We start from the raw sequence: 17882 nt of genomic DNA, 5'->3' as shown, positions 1-17882 counted from the left end.
ACTTTCATCGTACTGCAATTTAGCTAACATGAGCAACATCTATACAGTCAAATGCCCTAGAGAAATCCAGCAGTACAAGAGCGGTACCTTCTCCTTTATCTGACGCTGATAGGATATCATCCGTTACTGTTGTTATTGCAGTTTTAGTTCCATGACCCTTCCTAAATCCAGATTGAACTGCCGGCAGTAAGTTGTTTCTTTCCAAAAAAACCGGACAAGTGCAAGTTGAACTCGCGTGACGAGGGTCCCGAACGTCGTTAATCTATCATGTTTATATATATAAGCTAGTTTGAATTTCATAATTTTCGACTTTTCAACTACTTCGACTTTGTACCGAAAAAATTTCGAACTCACCTAGAGCAAAAAGAGTCTTTGAATATGGTTTGGCATTGAAAGTTATGTATAACCGCGCTCTCAGAATACGCTAGTTTGAATTTCATAATTTTCGACTTTTCAACTACTTCGACTTTGTACCGAATAAATTTCGAACTCACCTAGAGCAAAAAGAGTCTTTGAATATGGTTTGGCATTGAAAGTTATGTATGACCGCGCTCTCAGAATACGCTAGTTTGAATTTCATAATTTTCGACTTTGTACCGAAAAAAATTCGAACTCACGTATAGCAAAAAGAGTCTTTGAATATGGTTTGGTATTGAAAGTTATCCATAACCGCTCTCTCAGAATACGCTAGTTTGAATTTCATAATTTTCGACTTTTCAACTACTTCGACTTTGTACCGAAAAAATTTCGAACTCACCTAGAGCAAAAAGAGTCTTTGAATATGGTTTGGCATTGAAAGTTATGTATAACCACGCTCTCAGAATACGCTAGTTTGAATTTCATAATTTTCGACTATATTGAAAAAAATAAAGTGATCAAAATAATTATATTATATACATTAAATAATTATATAGGAAAAAATTAAGGGATATAAAAAATCATCTTTTTCAAAGTATAGTAATACGTCTGCTGCACTCTTTTAATATCGCACCAGTCGTAACGACAATTGAGCACGTGCGGAAAACGTTTGAAGTTATGAAAAAATAAAAAATAAAAAAAGTGCAAATCCGACCACGCTTAGGCAGTGTCGGTTTTAACACTACCAGTGCCCTCCAACTGCAATTCAAACCCATACGAAAAAAGGGAAAGCATATAATGAAATAACCATTTATAAAAAGAAATAATTATTTATTACAAAAAATAACCGTTTACTGAAAAAAAAAACTAATAAAATTTTACTTTTCTGGCCTTTTTATCAGCGAACTCTTTTATATATGGATGTCAAAGTCGATGTTTTCAGCAATTTCGTTTTCAGTTGACAAAGTAGCTAAGTTTGTCAATCTAGATTGAGGTATTGTTAATCGAAGATAGGTTTTTATCAGCTTCAGTTTTGAAAAACTCCGCTCCCCACTAGCAACCGTTATAGGTATAGTCATTAATATTCGCAATGCAATCGATACATTTGGACTTAAAAGTTCATCACACAACATACAACCATCTATATCTGATTTAGAGTCTACAGTTAATTTTAATTGGAGATCACTACAGAGCTTGACAAGATCGGGTTTTTCTGGAACCTGTTTAATATTGTACAAAAAAGACCAAACTTCTGAGTACTCATTTAGTTGTACTCAGAAGTTTGGTCTTTTTTGTACAATATTAAACAGGTTCCAGAAAAGACAGTTGAAAAATTCAACCTCAATTTTTTTTTTCTGGAGAAGTTATAGTGTCATCGCGTGCAATTTCACCAGCTTGACGCTTAGTCAAGCTGGTGAAATTGTACGCGAGTGAAATTGAGTACTCAGAAGTTTGGTCTTTTTTGTACAATATTAAACAGGTTCCAGAAAAGACAGTTGAAAAATTAAACCTCAATTTTTTTTTTCTGGAGAAGTTATAGTGTCATCGCGTGCAATTTCACCAGCTTGACGCTTAGTCAAAAAAAAATTGAGGTTGAATTTTTCAACTGTCTTTTCTGGAACCTGTTTAATATTGTACAAAAAAGACCAAACTTCTGAGTACTCATTTAGTTGTTCGAACCTTTCATTAACTGAAATTAATGTAGTGTACAAAAGACAGTTGAAAAATTCAACCTCAATTTTTTTTTTCTGGAGAAGTTATAGTGTCGTGTGAATACGTCGAATTCTTGTTGTAGCTCGAAACACAGGTTCAATTTCTAGTTCTTCGGCCAACTCCTTCGCAGTTAAAATAGCGCTTTTAAAGCCTGTATTTCTGTAGTCTTCCAAGAAATTGCAGCATTTTTTCAACATTTCTGTGCATTTACCAAGATCCATGTTTGTTGACTGTAGAGATTTACTTACGATATTTAATTTAAAAATTTCGGTAGAGCTTGTATAGACGACAATAGTATGAATTCTTTGCTAGTTGAAAATGCTGAATTGGTGACAGTGGGGGCTGAACTGGTGTTTGTCACTTTAAATTTGTACGCTGAAACAAAACATAGCACCACATGTACAAAAAAATGCAAACGGGATAAGTGTGCGCATGCGCACACTTACACGACAGGCCTCTGCGCACACTTAACCCAAACCATAAAAATAGGATTATATGAATATCGTTGATTATTGCGTCATCTTAACAACTTAAACACTGGCAATTAACAAACTTGATACTAAGCTGCAATCAAAAAGCATATTATCAAAAAATTTACGTGACTACAAAAGATTTACACATTCTTCAACGGACCTTCTGCGGTGTTCGACCTCCGGACCTCTGCCTGGGGCTGGCTGTACCACCATGGAGAGTGCGCGTTGACATCCCCGCCAAAGATGATAGGGACTCCACGCCCTAGGGAGTCCAGCACCTTCTCAACGTGCGCCAAGTACCCGTCTATCGATTCACAATACTGGAAGTAGCTCGATATTAGCGCCTCTTCCAGGGCACCCCTTTTCAGCAAGGCGACCGTGCAGTGGCTAGTGGACAGGTGGTCAAGAGCCACCACTGCCAAATCCGACGCTACTACTATAATGCCGGCCATAGCGGATTCACCGTGCTGGATGAGGCCGAGGAGGGGCTGAGAGTGCTGTTCTTGGATAAGAACAACGTCCAGCCCCAGCTCCCGCGCGAGCGACAGAAGTACCTCAACCGCTTGCCAGCCTATGAATAGGCGCCATATGTCATGTATGGCCTCAATTACGCTTTCCGGAGAAGGGTCACCGTCGACGCCCCTGATGCAGAGCCTTGGCTGGTTACGCTTTGGCTCACTGACACGTAGGGTTTGAAGGGCCGCGCTGCGTAGACGGACGGCAGACTCCTTGGAGGTCGTTTGCACGATCGCATTGGTGTCAGTGTGTATGTTGTGAGGCGGTGGTCGCTTGATGAAACACCAACGTGCACTCGCCAAGTATTAATATGTGCGCTTCCTGTGGTGAGGGTGACATCGATGTTCGACACACTGTTCGGGCCGCTATACGTAAATGGTTGTCCCTCTTTGTTGTTTACGGTGAGGCCGCGGGACCCGATCATCTCTTCCATACTTTTTCTGCGATGCTCCGCCTCGGCGCCTCTACCAACTAAGTGCCGTCGGGGGCTGTGCCAGCGCGGCGAGTGTGTATTAACGTCTGCCCCGACGATGCCTGCTGCTTGGAGGTTGTCCAGGACCTCCTCGAGGTGGCATAGGTGGCCGTCAATGGGGTGCGAGTACTGGAAGTATGCGGATACTACCACACACTCCCAGTTACCCACTCGTACAGCCGCAACTGCGCAGTGGCTGTCTGATAAGTGCGGCAAGGCCGCCACACTAATGCGCCGCGACGATACATAAATGCCCGCCATATTTCCCTTTTTCTTCACTCTCCCCCTTCTGGGGCTGGACGACATACGACGTTGAGATCCCCATGCCCGCCGCGGTCCACGCCTGATTCTGCATCACCTTCGACTCATTGTGGTCCACGGTCCAGAGCGCTCCGCCTCGCGTGCCACCGATGCGCGAACTCCCGTAGCTTGCCGAAGTTGACCGCCGAGCTAACGAGATCCCGGTAGTACACCGGTCCCGCCTCTTCTCTCACGATCCCTTCCAACATTGCACTCCGGAGGTCCTCGTACTCAGCACATTCCCACAGGACGTGGTGGAGGTCTTCCTCCGCCAGCCCACACGCACAGTCACCAGACTCGCTGAGGCACATGTCACGCAGACGCTTCGTCGATCTCCTCACTGTACTGAAAGTAGGACTTCCAGGGCTCCCCTCCTCACCGCGGCGACAGTGCAATGCCTGGTGGATAGGTGGTCGAGGACCACCACAGCCACGTCTGAGGCGACCACTAGGATGCCGGCCATCGCTGATTCTCCGTGCTGGAGGAGATCGGGGAGGGGCTGAGAGTGCTGTTCTTGGACAAGAACAACGTTCAGCCCCAGCTCCCGGGCGAGCGACGGAAGCTCGCTCTTGGCCAATTCCACGCCGTTTAGATATTTAGTAGTTCCTTGCCGGGCAGTCTCTTGACGCGGTGGGGTGGAGGCCAGCGCCATCACGGCCAAATCTGTGGCAAGTGGCGCATCTTGTCGTCTCGGCCTTACAAGCTTCCTTTCTGTGCCCGGTGAGGCCGCACCTGCCGCAGGTGTCCTCCTTCGCTCTGCAATATTTTTCGGGGTGCCCGTACATCTGGCACTTGGCGCAACAGGTAACCTGTAGGTAGTCCACCACTTCCACTGCCTGCCAGCCGATTTACAATCGCTCTTTCTTCAGCAGCGCCGGCGAACACTCTACTACGACGTTCTCTAAGTGCCGGCGAACACTCTACTACGACGTTCGTAGTGCCCTCACGGCCGCGCCTTTTGTAGAATTTGGCCTGAGCCTTAATTTTCTCTGGTGCCTGAGCCTTAATTTTCTCTGGTGGTGGTTTTCTTCGCGCATGAATGGAGACACTCGTGCGTCGAGCGCACAACTATCTCAGTGAAGGCACTTGCTAGAACCGACGCTGGTCTATGGGACGGTAGATAACCCATGCGGGCGCCAACCGTCGCGAGAAAACGAGGCCAGTCCACCCCACTTACCCGAAACCTCGGCGGCTCACCCACCATCGGCTCAGCGCACTCTTCGACTCGTGAGCGCAGTGGTGTCAGTGTATATGTGATGAGACGGTGGTCGCTCGACGACACGCCCACATGCACCTGCCAGTCATTTACGTGAGCACTTCTTGTGATGAGGGTAACATCATTGTCTCATCTCATCATTGACTCGCCATTTGGACCGCTATATGTGAAGGGTTGGTTTTCCCTGTTGTTCACAATCATGCTACGGGACCCAATCATCTCCTCCATTGACTTGCGGCGATGCTCCGCTTCGGCGCCCCTCCCCACTAGATGCCGTCGTGGGCTATGCCATAGCGGCGAGTGGGCATTGACGTCTGCCCCGACAATGAACCGTCGCCCTTCTTCTGCTGCTTGCAGGCTATCCAGAACTCTCTCCAAGTGGCAAAGGTGTCCATCTATGGGGTGTGAGTACTGGAAGTATGCGGAGACAACCGCACACTCCCAGTTACCCACCCGCACAGCGGCGACTGCGCAGTGTTTATTGGACAAGTGCGGCAAGGCCGCCACACTAAACCGCCGCGATGATACATATACAGCCGCCATGGCCGAGCTCTCGCTTTGTATTAAGGTTAGGTCTGGCTGCGCCTGGGAGTATTGTTCTTGTACAAGAACAACATCCAGGCGCTGCTCTCTGGCAATGGCCGGCAATTCTTGAGTGGCAAGTCTTGTGCCGTTTAGGTTGAGTTGCCCAATCCTGAGCTCAGCCATAATTAGTGCTTGCGACGGCCCTTTCCTTGGCGTAGCGGCGCGCTGGACATGATCTTGACGCCGTAGTGTGGGTGGCGGCGTCCGTACGGCCAAACTTGTGGCAAGTCGCGCACTGGGCTGTAGGCGCCTGACATTCTGCTTTCTGGTGCCCAGTGGCACCGCACTTGCCGCAGGTCGCCGCTGTGGCCCTGCAGTATTTTTCCGGGTGGCCGTATTGCTGACACTTGTTGCAGCATGTCACCTGGACGTGGTCCAGGGCTTCCACCGACTGCCACCCGATATACAGGTGGCCTTTGTTAACCAGGGCATCACGCAAGGCGGGCGAGCACTCTATGATGACGGTGGTGGATCCAGCTCTGCGCCCTCGGCGCTTATAGACTTTCCCTTCCTTAGCGACCCTCTCATGGGACCATTCTGAAGAGGCCCGCAGATTCTGATCATATATGGCCGCGAGGACGTCGTTCTCTGCTGGATCCCCGTCGAGGTCTCTTAGGCAGATTCTAGGCGACCTCCTTGTGGGTTCCGTGACACGCAGCGTGGGTGGGACTGCGTTCCGCAGCCTGTCGGCCGCCAAGGGTGAAGTGGTCTGGACGACCACCCCTGCGTTTCCCACCTTGCGGACCCTTGCCACCTGGACATTTATCTCCGCTGGTTTAATTGACCTCTTAAGCTCGGCCTTGGTTTCTTCCGCAGTCTTGATCTTCCCTGTTTGGTCTCCGGCCGGGTAAAATGCCAGGACAGGTCCACCCTGTCGGATGGGGACCGGTTCAGCCTTCCTGCCCAATCGTAGGGCCGAGGAATACGAGACTGGTGCTGTCAGGGGAGCGTCTGCAGCGGGTGCCCCTGATTTAACTTTATGTTGAGTCTCCCTCAGTTTAGCCTGCAGAAGCTGTGTTTCCATTTCGCAAGCGCAGGGTGAGCGCAGCAACCACCGCGAGGATTTCCTGAGTGCTGCTAGCAATTGTGTTTGTTGCCTCCTTGTTTAGCCTTGAAGTAGGGCCGGTTACAGCGGCCATCACCTGCTCTAACTGATTGTGCACCCGGTCAAGCAGCTTCGTCTTGCTGGCCGAAGCCAGCGAGTTAGAAGGGGCGTCATCATCTTCCGTCTCGGGTTCTGTGGTTTCTGGGTCCGGTCGTTCCCTGGGGTGACCCACATGCAGGCCCGCAAGGGGTGGGGTGGACATGGGTCCGCGGCGACGCAGGCGCTGCAGCAGGATGTGGTGGCGTCACGGTACGGGCCGGGCGACACAGACGAACAGCGTCCGGTGCCCGCCCTCGCTCTTCCGGAGAAGTCAAAGGGCGCTTGACGCCAGTCTTCCGCGCTGGTAATGGGGCATGGTGGGCACGCGGGCTCTTTTGGTGAGCAGCCGGGGTGTAGAAGTCTGACTTACTGTCATCTTCGCTTCGCGCCGATGCAAAACCCGAAGGAGGGGTCCGGGCCAGCGATGTCCGTGGCGCAAAGGGAGAGTCGGCCTGACCCGCCTCTTCGGGGTTCATGATGGAAGAACTCCCAAGTGCGGGGCAGAGTTCGTGTATTGGCCTTGCAAAAACTACAAAGTCCAGGTACACGTAACCGTACACGTAATGACTGTGTGCAGTACGCGTATCGGTCCTATTCGCTCTAGGACCTGACCGACTCAAGTCGGTCCGACCTGTAGCAATTCAGCGTCTGTGCCCCACCGAGTGACAACTGACAGCTGTCAAGTGGCAGGTGTCAGCTATCAAAGTCAATGTGACAACGTCACTTGCCAAGCGCCACCACTAAGTGACAACTGACAGCTGTCGAGTGGCAGCCGTCAACTGTCAAAGCGTCAATGTCACTTGTCTTCCTTGCCTCGTGTACTTCCTAACCTACAAACCACGTGCTCGCATATGCGAAACACGTGGTGGCCTATTCTAACCTAAATCTAACCTACTCTAGTACACGGGAATGCCCTAAAAGAAATCTAATTAATATAACACAAATAAATACGAGTAATTACAAGAGTAAACGTCTTTCCACAGTCTAAGAACTTATGTGAAATTATTCTAAACTAACCTAATTTAACTAATAGAGTCCTGTCTCGTAATACCTGTGCTCCCGAGGGATGAACGTCCAACCAGGGGGTAGGCGGCGTTATCACAAGCACACTGAGCACTTTCACTTTGGCGTAGTAGTAATATCTCCGAGGAAATGATTTTATAAGATAATAAAATTCGCGGAGCTCGCGCAAACACGTCCGTTCGCCGCGGGGGACAACCCACCTCCTCCCATGGCCCTTTCAACCTCTCGGTTATTTGGGCCGAATCGAGGGAGGGCGAACCCGGTACTTGCTCTGTGCTGTTCCCGGGACGCCTTCTTGACTCCCTACAAGTTATTTCTCTTTTCGTTCCTTGTCCCTTTTCTTCACTCTCCCCCTTCTGGGGCTGGACGACATACGACGTTGAGATCCCTATGCCCGCCGCGGTCCACGCCTGATTCTGCATCACCTTCGACTATTGTGGTCCACGGTCCAGAGCGCTCCGCCTCGCGTACCACCGATGCGCTAACTCCCGTAGCTTGCCGAAGTTGACCGCCGAGCTACCGAGATCCCGATAGTACCGGTCCCGCCTCTTCTCTCACGATCCCTTCCAACATTGCGCTCCGGAGGTCCTCGTACTCAGCACATTCCCACAGAACTTGGTGGAGGTCTTCCTCCGCCAGCCCACACGCGCAGTCACCAGACTCGCTGAGGCACATGTCACGAAGACGCTTCCGGAAGCAGCCGTGACCCGTCAGTATCTGCGAGGTCTCATAGTCCGGCGCGACCCAGGTCGCCCTGAGTCTGCCAGCCACGTCCGGGAAGAATCGACGAAGTTCGACGAAGACGAAGCTACCTTTAGTCTCATTTGCCCATCGCTCCTGCCACTCGCGGGTTATGCCTAACCCAATGTCCTGCTTGCGCCGGCTCCACTCCCTTTTGGCCGCGGTACTACGCGCCGCATCCAGCCTGGCAGCACGGATCACCTCGAGGTCTGCCGGCAACACGCCCGCCAGAACGGCGAGCGCGGCGGCGCTGTTCGAGCGGTAGGCCTTGGTCAGAAGGACCAAGGCCGGCCTTTGGGCCCTGATAAGGGTCGTCCGAACGACGTAGAGCGTTGCCCTCTCTGCCCAACACGCCGCAGCATACGTGACAAAGGTGCCGTAGTAGAGGATCCGCAGCGCAGGGTACCTAACACCCCAAGAGGTGGTAGACACACGCGAAATCTTGCCGAAGCAGTTCGCAGTGCGCTCACTCGCACGCCTGGAGTCAGCTTCGATCAGTAAGGTAGGCTGATAAGTAAGGCTGATACCACTTGTTCCGGTGACGGGTCCCCATCGACGCCTCTGATGCAGAGCCGAGGCTGATTTAGTTTAGGCTCCGTGACACGCAATGTCGCAGGGGCAGCGCTACGAAGGCGGACAGCGGACTCCTTTGAGGTCGTTTGCACTATCACTCCAGCGTTCCCAACTTTCCGCACCCTAGTGACTTGTACGTCAAGAGCACGCGGGTCTACAACTCTCTTCAACTCCGTCTTAGTGTCCTCGGCCGTCTTTAGCTTGTCTGCGCTCTCGGCAGCCGAATAGAATACGAGCACGGGGCCTTGAGCTTGGGGGATGGGGACCGAACCGGCTTTCCTCGATGTTTTTAGCGCCGTCGAATATGACGGAACAACTGGAGTTACAGCTGGGACAGGTGGGGGGGGGGGGGCCTTATGACAATCATAAGGGCGCGGGCCTCCAGGTTTGCTATTTTAAGTTGGGCGCGGCCTAGTTCAGCCTCCGTTTCAGCTAGCCGTAAAGTGAGGGCTGCGACCACCGCCAGCGTGTCTTGGACGCTGTTTCTAATTGAGTTGGTGCTCTCCTTGTTTAGTCTCGATAGTGAGCTGCTAATTACCGAGCCGATAGATTGGAGCTCGTTGTTCACTTGGTCCAACAACTCCAACTTTGAGCAGGTCATTAGCGCCCGTTTCTTGGCCCCTTGCTCATCCTCCGAGTCAGAGGTCGGCTGCGACGGAGTTGCAGCGGTTATCTGACGGCGCTGCATCTGCGGCGCCGGTGGCGGGGGCGCCTGCATACCAGGTCGGCACAAGCGCACCTTTTCAGTCGGCTGGTGATCCCCCGGCGACGTGAGTGGGCGCTTCAGGGCAGCAGTAGGCGGCTGAGGGCGACCCGAAGCAACGGTTGGCGTGATCGCCATGTCATCCTCTGGTCTGAGCGCTGCAAATCCTGAAGGCGGGGTCCGAGATAGGGCGGAACGCGGGGTAAAGGGAGACCCCGCAGGCCCTCTGCGATCCTCCTCTTCACTATCCATAGCGCGCCTTCGTGCAGAGTCCAAGTGTTAGTGTTAAGAATTATTAGTGTCTAAACCAACAATTCATGTTTCCGATACTTAGATATATATAGTATAAAATATATATATTCCGATACTATATATATAAGTAGTTCTGTTGAAGATTGATTAAGCATATGTTTAGTTATTTAAGCAATATATACTTTGACATTAGAGTAAGATACTTTGATCTAGCAGAATACCAATTTGACTGTAAATAGCTTACGTACACTTTAACTTGCATTCTTTAGCTATAAGTTGTCAATAAACGTTCATATTATTTGGCTTTTACTACCCTTAGCTATAAGTTAATACATTATATTATTACTTTTTCACTGCTCGTCGCCCTTGTAGAAAATAAGCCTACAATGTTGCTATCCTTGTCTTATCTGTGTTCCTTGTTTAATGTATATACTTGTCTCACTCTAAGTTTTAGTCTATCTCTGTCTAATTGTAAGTCTGTCCTTGTTTACTATTATCGTATCTTACTTGAATAAATATAAGAGTATGCGAACGCTTCTAAAGCTATATAATTCAGTACCCCAATAACAATACACACCTTTACCGCCCTATCACATTGCTATCGACCACCTCAAAAGTCTTCGAAAAACTGCTCCTGCTGCACATCATGCCCCATTGCCCCATCTACAACCACGCGACGAACAGTTCGAATTCCGTGCCGAACACTCTACGACATAAAAGTGGTAGCCGGTTATGCCGTTTAACGTACTCTAGCCTAGTGGAGCCAAGATTAAGTATTTATACTACTATACAAACAAAGGATTATTAACAGGAAAGAGTTATAAATAACTTACAATTATTATATAACCTAAATATTAATGATTCTTTTACTCTGTGTTCTTTCGGAAACAGGAACTATGTGGGTGAAACCGCGGGGCGTCTATTAGCGGCATTTTTGCATCTTTTAGAAATTTTGTCTCCGAAACTATATGACAACATTCAAAATCTTTGTTCCTATTGATCCATCTAGATATAAAGTTCTTATGAACTTATAAATTGGTCAAGCCCAATCGCAAGATAGCTACTGTAAACCGTTGAGGAATTCCCTTAACTGTCTCCCGTCTTCATCACCAGACCCCTAATGATAATCACAACACATCTAGATGTAAAGTTCTCATCAATACAAATTAATCGAGCCCAATCGCAAGATAGCTACTGTAAACCGTTGAGGAGTTCCCTTAACTGTCTCCCGTCTTCATCACCAGATCCCTAATGATAATCACAACACATCTAGATGTAAAGTTCTCATCAATACAAATTCATCAAGCCCAAACACAAGGTAGCTACTGTAAACCGTTGAGGAGTTCCCTTAATTGTCCCTCGTCTCCATCACCAGACCCCTAATGACAGTCACAACTCACCTAGGTGGAAAGTTCTTGTCGACACAAATTAATCAAGTACAAACACAAGGTAACTGTTGTAAACCGGTTCACAAGGTAACTGTATCGGTTCAGGCATTTTCGAGTAATCGGTGAACATACATAAAAAAAAAAGATTCCGACGAATTGATAACCTCCTCTTTTTTTACCCGACTACGGCGAAGCCAAAAGGAAGGGCAAAGGAATTTTGGCAGTCTATATATGTATGTATGTATGTTTGTTCCACCGTAGTGCCTAAACTACTGAACCGATTTTAATAAATGAGGTGCCAAAAGATTCGTAATAATTCAAGTTGAGACATAGGCTATATAAATTTTATATTATATTTTTATATTTTAAAAAAACTATATGACGGAATTTAAACCTCATATTCTAACCTCAAAAAAAATAAACCGAGATAATAACTATGCGTTTGGTATCAACGAAAGGTCTTGGCGAGCACATTAAAAATATGTATATATATTATATTGTTTAAGTCAAAATGTATCTTTAAAATGCGATCGTAAAGTTCCGCAGTCAAGCCGTTTCTTATCTGAAACGACGATGTAGATCCTCGTAGGTACTTACTAGTAGATATTACAAGGCTAGGTTCAATCGGGTAACGGAAACGAATTTAATAAATAAAAATAAAGTTTAAAAACTATAACCCGACTACGTAAAAAGGGTAGGACCACGGCTATACCATGACCATTTTTCTTCCTATGCATTTCTCTAGTTCAATCTGAAATATTTTCTTGTTTCGTTCTTTTTAGACCGTTTTTTACGTAGTATAGTTTTTAAACTTAATTTTTTTTCAGTCGGTTATAAATAACATTTAGATTACCTATGGCTGAGCTCAGTTAAAATAGTAGATTGTTATACAAGGGGCTAAAAAAGACTCATTATGAGGTATTTTTAGGGCCCGAGACGTAAGGCGAGGGCCGCCTAAATAGAAACCGAGTTTATAATGGGTTTAGCCCCACGTGTTACACTCTGCTTTTCACTACGATTGCGAGAAAATAAAATAGTTTCGTACAATATTCAATGATTTATTTTAATTGAAAATTAAATATACAAAGTCTACAATTTTGGATATTAAGGGAGATGCTTTTACCCAGTAACATAATTTCCGACTACTGTGAAGATAAAATAATTAGTATGTAAGATAAACGTGGGAGATAATAGTTTAAAAAACTCCTTTCGTAAGTGAATCCATTCGTTGTTGTTTTCTCCACTTATAAAATTTTTCGTAGGTAAGTACCTATTTAAGTAAATGCGTCTCGACTTTGATGGTAACAGATTGAAAATTTCATCCATCTCCAAATTAGGATCACCATTCCAATTTTCAACAATAATTGTTATTGTTGTCTTCATCTAGTGTGAAGACAACAATAACAATTATTGTTGAAAAATATGTAAGTTACGGTCACAAATTTACAATGAATTTCTGAAAAAAATCATGTGTGTATTATTCATGCCAATTATTTTTTAAATTCTCGCTTTTCAATTTAATTTTTTTCACATGAAAAAAGGCAAAGGTACACCGTAAAGGTTGTCCCATGTCTTCAAATCTCGCAACTCAATAAAAATTAATAAAAAAAATAAACGTATTCCACAGACAAGAACGCTGCATCTCATTCCAATTTAAAGTTTTATATTTATTTTTCAAAACAATCCGGGCCGAATAAAACCTCCTCCGTTTTATAGTAGGCTAGTACTTGGCTAGTACTCGTAACAGACAAGAATTAAAAAAACAAAATTACTAGGCCCTAGAGGCTAAAATGCATGTTTAGCCCCGCTGTGGAGTGGTAATATGACAGTATTTTTGAGCATGAGTAGTGAAAAAATAGTTCTATCTCTGTTTATTTTGTTCTAACAATTTATGGGAACTTAATTTATTAATGCACAGACGAAACGTCTACCACAAGTGATGTTATATCTCTGCACCAACTTCCGACTTTAACATTACTCTTGACAAGATCGAATTTAATATTATTTTCTATTAAATGTAAAGCTTGTTTTACAATAAAGCGGTTAAACTCATGTGCATGTGGATGTTTCAGATATTCATCCACTTTCATCCACTTGCACTCCTTGATTTCTTCTTCTGATTTTGTTATAACTATTGAGGTAGCTTTCAACATGACCACTATGTAAATATCTGAATTACCAAACATTGCATTATGAGTATGTCTCAAAGTAATCATAGATTCAAAAACAGTGTCAACGCCAGTTTCTTCTTTCACTTCTCGTATTGCTGCATCCTTGATGTCTTCTCCTAAAATAATCATTTTTAGTAGTACACAAAATTTTCATGTATGTTTTGACGGCCTACATAGCGCAGTAGTATGCGCGGTAGATTTACAAGACGGAAGGTCCTGGGTTCAATCCCCGGCTGGGACAATTGAGGTTTTCTTAATTGGTTCACGTCTGGCTGATGAGAGTCTTTGGCCGTGCACTCACAGCCAAAACCTCTCACCTGCAGTGGTACATCTTTAATGCAATTTAGCGTTACTAAATAGCGTATTTAGCAATTTAGCGTTACGGTACGATGTTGTGTATAAACCATAAAAGGGGTGTGGATTTTCATTCTTATAACAACAAGTTAGCCTGTTTCTTTCGTAGATTGCATAATCAGATGAAATTGTAGTCAAGGGCTAACTTGTAAACCATAATAAAAAAAAACCTGTTAAAGTAGGTACACACATTTTTACTTAAAGCTTGTTTTCACTTTTCTGGACAAAATGTCAGATGCTCTAATTTCAAAGCAGTTTGTTTAAAGAGACTGGTAAAGTGTGTTGAAACTGTACTCTGTAATTTCAGTTGTAATATCCAACACAGTTAAGTATGAACAAAATTGAAATAAGATTTTACTTGTTACTTTAAAACTAATGCAAACCAAATTTACCATCCAGCTTGGGGATAATATTATTAAGAATAGTGAGATCATATAATAATATTTCCAAAATGGCAAACCTGGATATTTTCAATAGCGGTTCTAATTCTTTCAAAAGTAGAGTTAAAAAACATATGTTGATGAATGAACTTTAAATGCATTGTTTTTGTTTTAAATGTAATTTCTTATTGTTAATTCCCATTATTATTATTGTAATTACAATTTTTTTTTAATTCTTTTAGTTTTTTTTTTTAGTGGTAGGTAGATTTAGTTTTTGTTTCTTTTTTTTAATGGTAAATTAAGAATCGTATTAAAATAAATGCATGTTGAGTTAGCCTGTAAGTGGGGTGTACAATGTAGCATATTACTTTTTAATGCATGTTATGTTTAATTAGTCATAAGTTTTTTGTATAAAACGCTGGCTTCCGAATAAATAAATAAATAAATATTATTTTACCTCTTTCTACATATCCACCAGGGAGCTTCCAATGGGCATACTCAAAATGTTTCTCTGTCACCACTAGTATTTCATTGTTGTCATTAAATACTAAGCCCCCCACACCTAGGTTAGTGTGACTGGCAGGTGGTAGGTTAGCTGCTTTATTCTTCAGGAGCCATTTGTACATCATAACAAAATTGTTTCTAGAGTGGTGAAAGTTAAATCCTTCCTGAAATTGATTTTTCATTATAATATTTTAATAATACATTAAATTTGTACTAAAGAACTAAGAATTAAAAAGATAGCCTAGTGGATATGACCTCTGTCTCCGATTCTAGAGGGTGTGGGTTCAAATCTGGTCCGGGGCATGCACCTGCAACTTTTCAGTTGTGTGCATTTTAAAAGATTAAATATCATGTGTCTGAAATGGTGAACTCTCTGGCATGCCGAGAATTTTCTTAATTCTCTGCATGTATGAAGTCTGCCAATCCGCATTGGGCCAGCGTGGTGGACTATTTAAAGTTATATTTTGTACATATTTATTTCCCTTATTCCATAAAAACAATGACAAAAGTAGATTGTATTATGTTTATCAGTACATATTGGTATAATAGCACGCAAACTTTATGTTTCCAAACATTGTGTGTCAAGCTGCGCTATACAAGATTTTAGATATCAGCGGTAACATAGGGGCGCAGCGAAAGGCAACACCCCGCGTGCGCTTTCCTCCATCTCACAGTTGCTCACGCGTCTTGACTTTATATATGTTCACAGGTTATAACTATAACTTATGACATACATTAGCTAGTACTGGTACCCAAGCTGCATCTTTAATGTGAACTTTGAACCAAATGCATCTCCTTTGCTCCTCATCCCAAGTTTTTAAGGAACCTGAAAATAAAAAAGATGTATTTGTAAAATTATAATATACTTTAAATACTGGTATTATAATTCTAGTAAAGTTATTTTGAGTTTTTAAAAAAAAAAGAAATTTAAATTAAATTATATTTCTTTTTCTTTTTTAACCGACTGTGTCAGAAGGAGGGTAATGTTTTTAAAACGTATGTGTATATGTATGTCAATTTCATTGGTACACCCTACAGCCTAAATGGCTAGACCGATTTTGACAAATAAGGTGTCATTGAGTTTGTCAGAACTGTGGTAGTGACATAGGCTATATAAATTTTCAGTGGCGCCCGTAAATGAAATAAAGGGTAAGTGTTTTTAATCTTATCCTAACAGTATATTATCTATATTGTGATACTTGTTTTTCTCTTTTCAGTTCAAAATGCTTAGGCAGTCAGGTATTTTGTTATTATAATAATACTAGCTGGCGCCGCACGGTTTCACCCGCATGGTTCTCGTTCCCGTAGGAATACGGGGATAATATATATATAGGGCTATAGCTTCTGCATCCCGGTTGCACTATGCCTTTCAAATGACTCTCCCAGATCAGAGCAACTCAGTACAATGGGGGAAAGCCACTGAAAAATCTTGCTATACGTGTGGTGAGGATATAGGAATAGGAACAGCAAGGCACTTGTTGGTTGGATGCAAGGTGCTCCTGGATAGGGGTCTTTACTCACGTCGTCATGATAGTGTACTCCAAATTATACGTGAAGCTATAAGCCTTTCAGTAGCTAGAGCTCAAAAAGGATTGACTACAAATAAAAGACAAATTAACTTCACCAAAGCAGGTTCAATAACAAAATCATCTAGTAAGCCTTACTCAATCCTATGAGATTGCTGTCTCTATTTCGAGATCTAGACCAGACATTTTCCTTTTGTCCAAACAAACAAAGCGAATAGTACTTGTAGAGCTTACTGTACCGTGGGAGACTAACATTCCGAAGGACCACAGTTTAAAAGTGAATAAATATTATGACTATTCGTCGTGATTGCTAAGAGGCTAAATACAATGGATGGCGGTGTGCTAAAAGATAATTGACACTAAAGTTACAACTGACAAAACATTTTCGCAAAAAATCGATCTTACTTATCAGCTGAGCCAAAAATTGATTTTGATCACAAGGTTCATCTTGAGAGTCCACAGTAATTCCATTATATCTGTCTATAACTCCTTGGAATAATTTGTTTGACGACATTTCAAAATTAATGTTATTAAAGAAATATAAAATAACGGAATGACAGTTTTTTAGACTAACGTAAAACGCGTAATCACTGAGCCTTGCCTTGAGATAAGAAAGATTTAATAATTCAAACAATTCTCTAAGACGTAATAGTAAAATATGCAAAGCAATTGTTTAGTTATTTGATAAAGAAATAAAATAAAACAATTTTCAAATTCGCAATCAAAATCAAATTGTCAAATGTCATTGTCAATGTCAAAATCACATGCTCTAAGCATTTCATAGACAAAAGAAACTCCTCACTAGACAGTAGGGATGACCATTTAAAAATACATAAAATTTTTGCCATGTATCATTCGGAACATATTGCATCGATGATACTACGATATATCGAATTGAAACATCGATATTTCTGATAAACTTTACCTCTTTATATTATTAGTCTATACTAATATTATATAGAAAGAAAGAAAAGTTTATTCAGAGTACACATCATACAAAGAAAAGAGAGAAAAAAAAAACAATAAATTAAATACATTGCAACTTGCATGGTGTGATCCTAAAAGGGTCACCACTCAGCATATTGCAGTGTCCGTAAGGATACCGCGCTGATCTTCCGTGGAGCCATTAAGGTGACGTTTGGACGGTATCGAGACGTGCGGAGCGCCTCTAACCTTAGATACATAGATAATAGAGGATATGTGACAAGTAATTATTGTTGAGGCATCCGGTAACCATGTTTGGTCTCTAAATTGAGCTAGGGCTGTTTTATCGATAATAATTAAGCACTCGATATAAAATTAATAAATTATACACAATATTATGTTTATTAAAATGAAACATTTTAAATTCTGTCTTACATTATTATAATATAAAATTCCATACAATTGATTTTCTCATTAAATTGTTTTGTATCTAACACAGATTAATCAATAATATACAGATGGAGCGTACGGAACATGACGGTGTCGTACCCGCTACGAATATGAAAT

General features: G+C 43.6%; 1 protein-coding gene across 2 annotated transcripts; it reads right to left on the bottom strand.

The window, feature by feature from the left end:
* Positions 1 to 1167: 1167 nt before the first annotated feature.
* On the bottom strand, positions 1168 to 17137 carry LOC112043005 (uncharacterized). Of its 2 annotated transcripts, XM_024078244.2 has the most exons (5): positions 16797 to 17137; positions 15600 to 15691; positions 14819 to 15029; positions 1980 to 13743; positions 1168 to 1577 (listed from the first exon to the last, which is right to left on the bottom strand). In XM_024078244.2, the coding sequence occupies exons 1-4, from the start codon at positions 16903 to 16905 to the stop codon at positions 13364 to 13366; spliced, it is 792 nt and encodes a 263-aa protein (XP_023934012.2). In that variant the 5' UTR covers positions 16906 to 17137; the 3' UTR covers positions 1168 to 1577; positions 1980 to 13363. The 2 variants fall into 2 exon arrangements, with proteins under 2 accessions (XP_023934012.2, XP_052740110.1); XM_052884150.1 differs by lacking the exons at positions 14819 to 15029; positions 15600 to 15691; positions 16797 to 17137 and having other exon boundaries at positions 1980 to 13354.
* Positions 17138 to 17882: the final 745 nt, after the last annotated feature.

Source organism: Bicyclus anynana, chromosome 11, assembly GCF_947172395.1.
Source record: "Bicyclus anynana chromosome 11, ilBicAnyn1.1, whole genome shotgun sequence".
Lineage (NCBI taxonomy): Eukaryota > Metazoa > Arthropoda > Insecta > Lepidoptera > Nymphalidae > Bicyclus > Bicyclus anynana.
Note: the sequence above shows the minus strand (reverse complement) of the source record. Positions and strands in the feature narration are given on the sequence as shown.

What these genes read in the sequence shown, in the direction of transcription:
- LOC112043005 (XM_052884150.1), bottom strand. Translation starts at nt 6,656, where the DNA reads ATGGAAACACAGCTTCTGCAGGCTAAACTGAGGGAGACTCAACATAAA.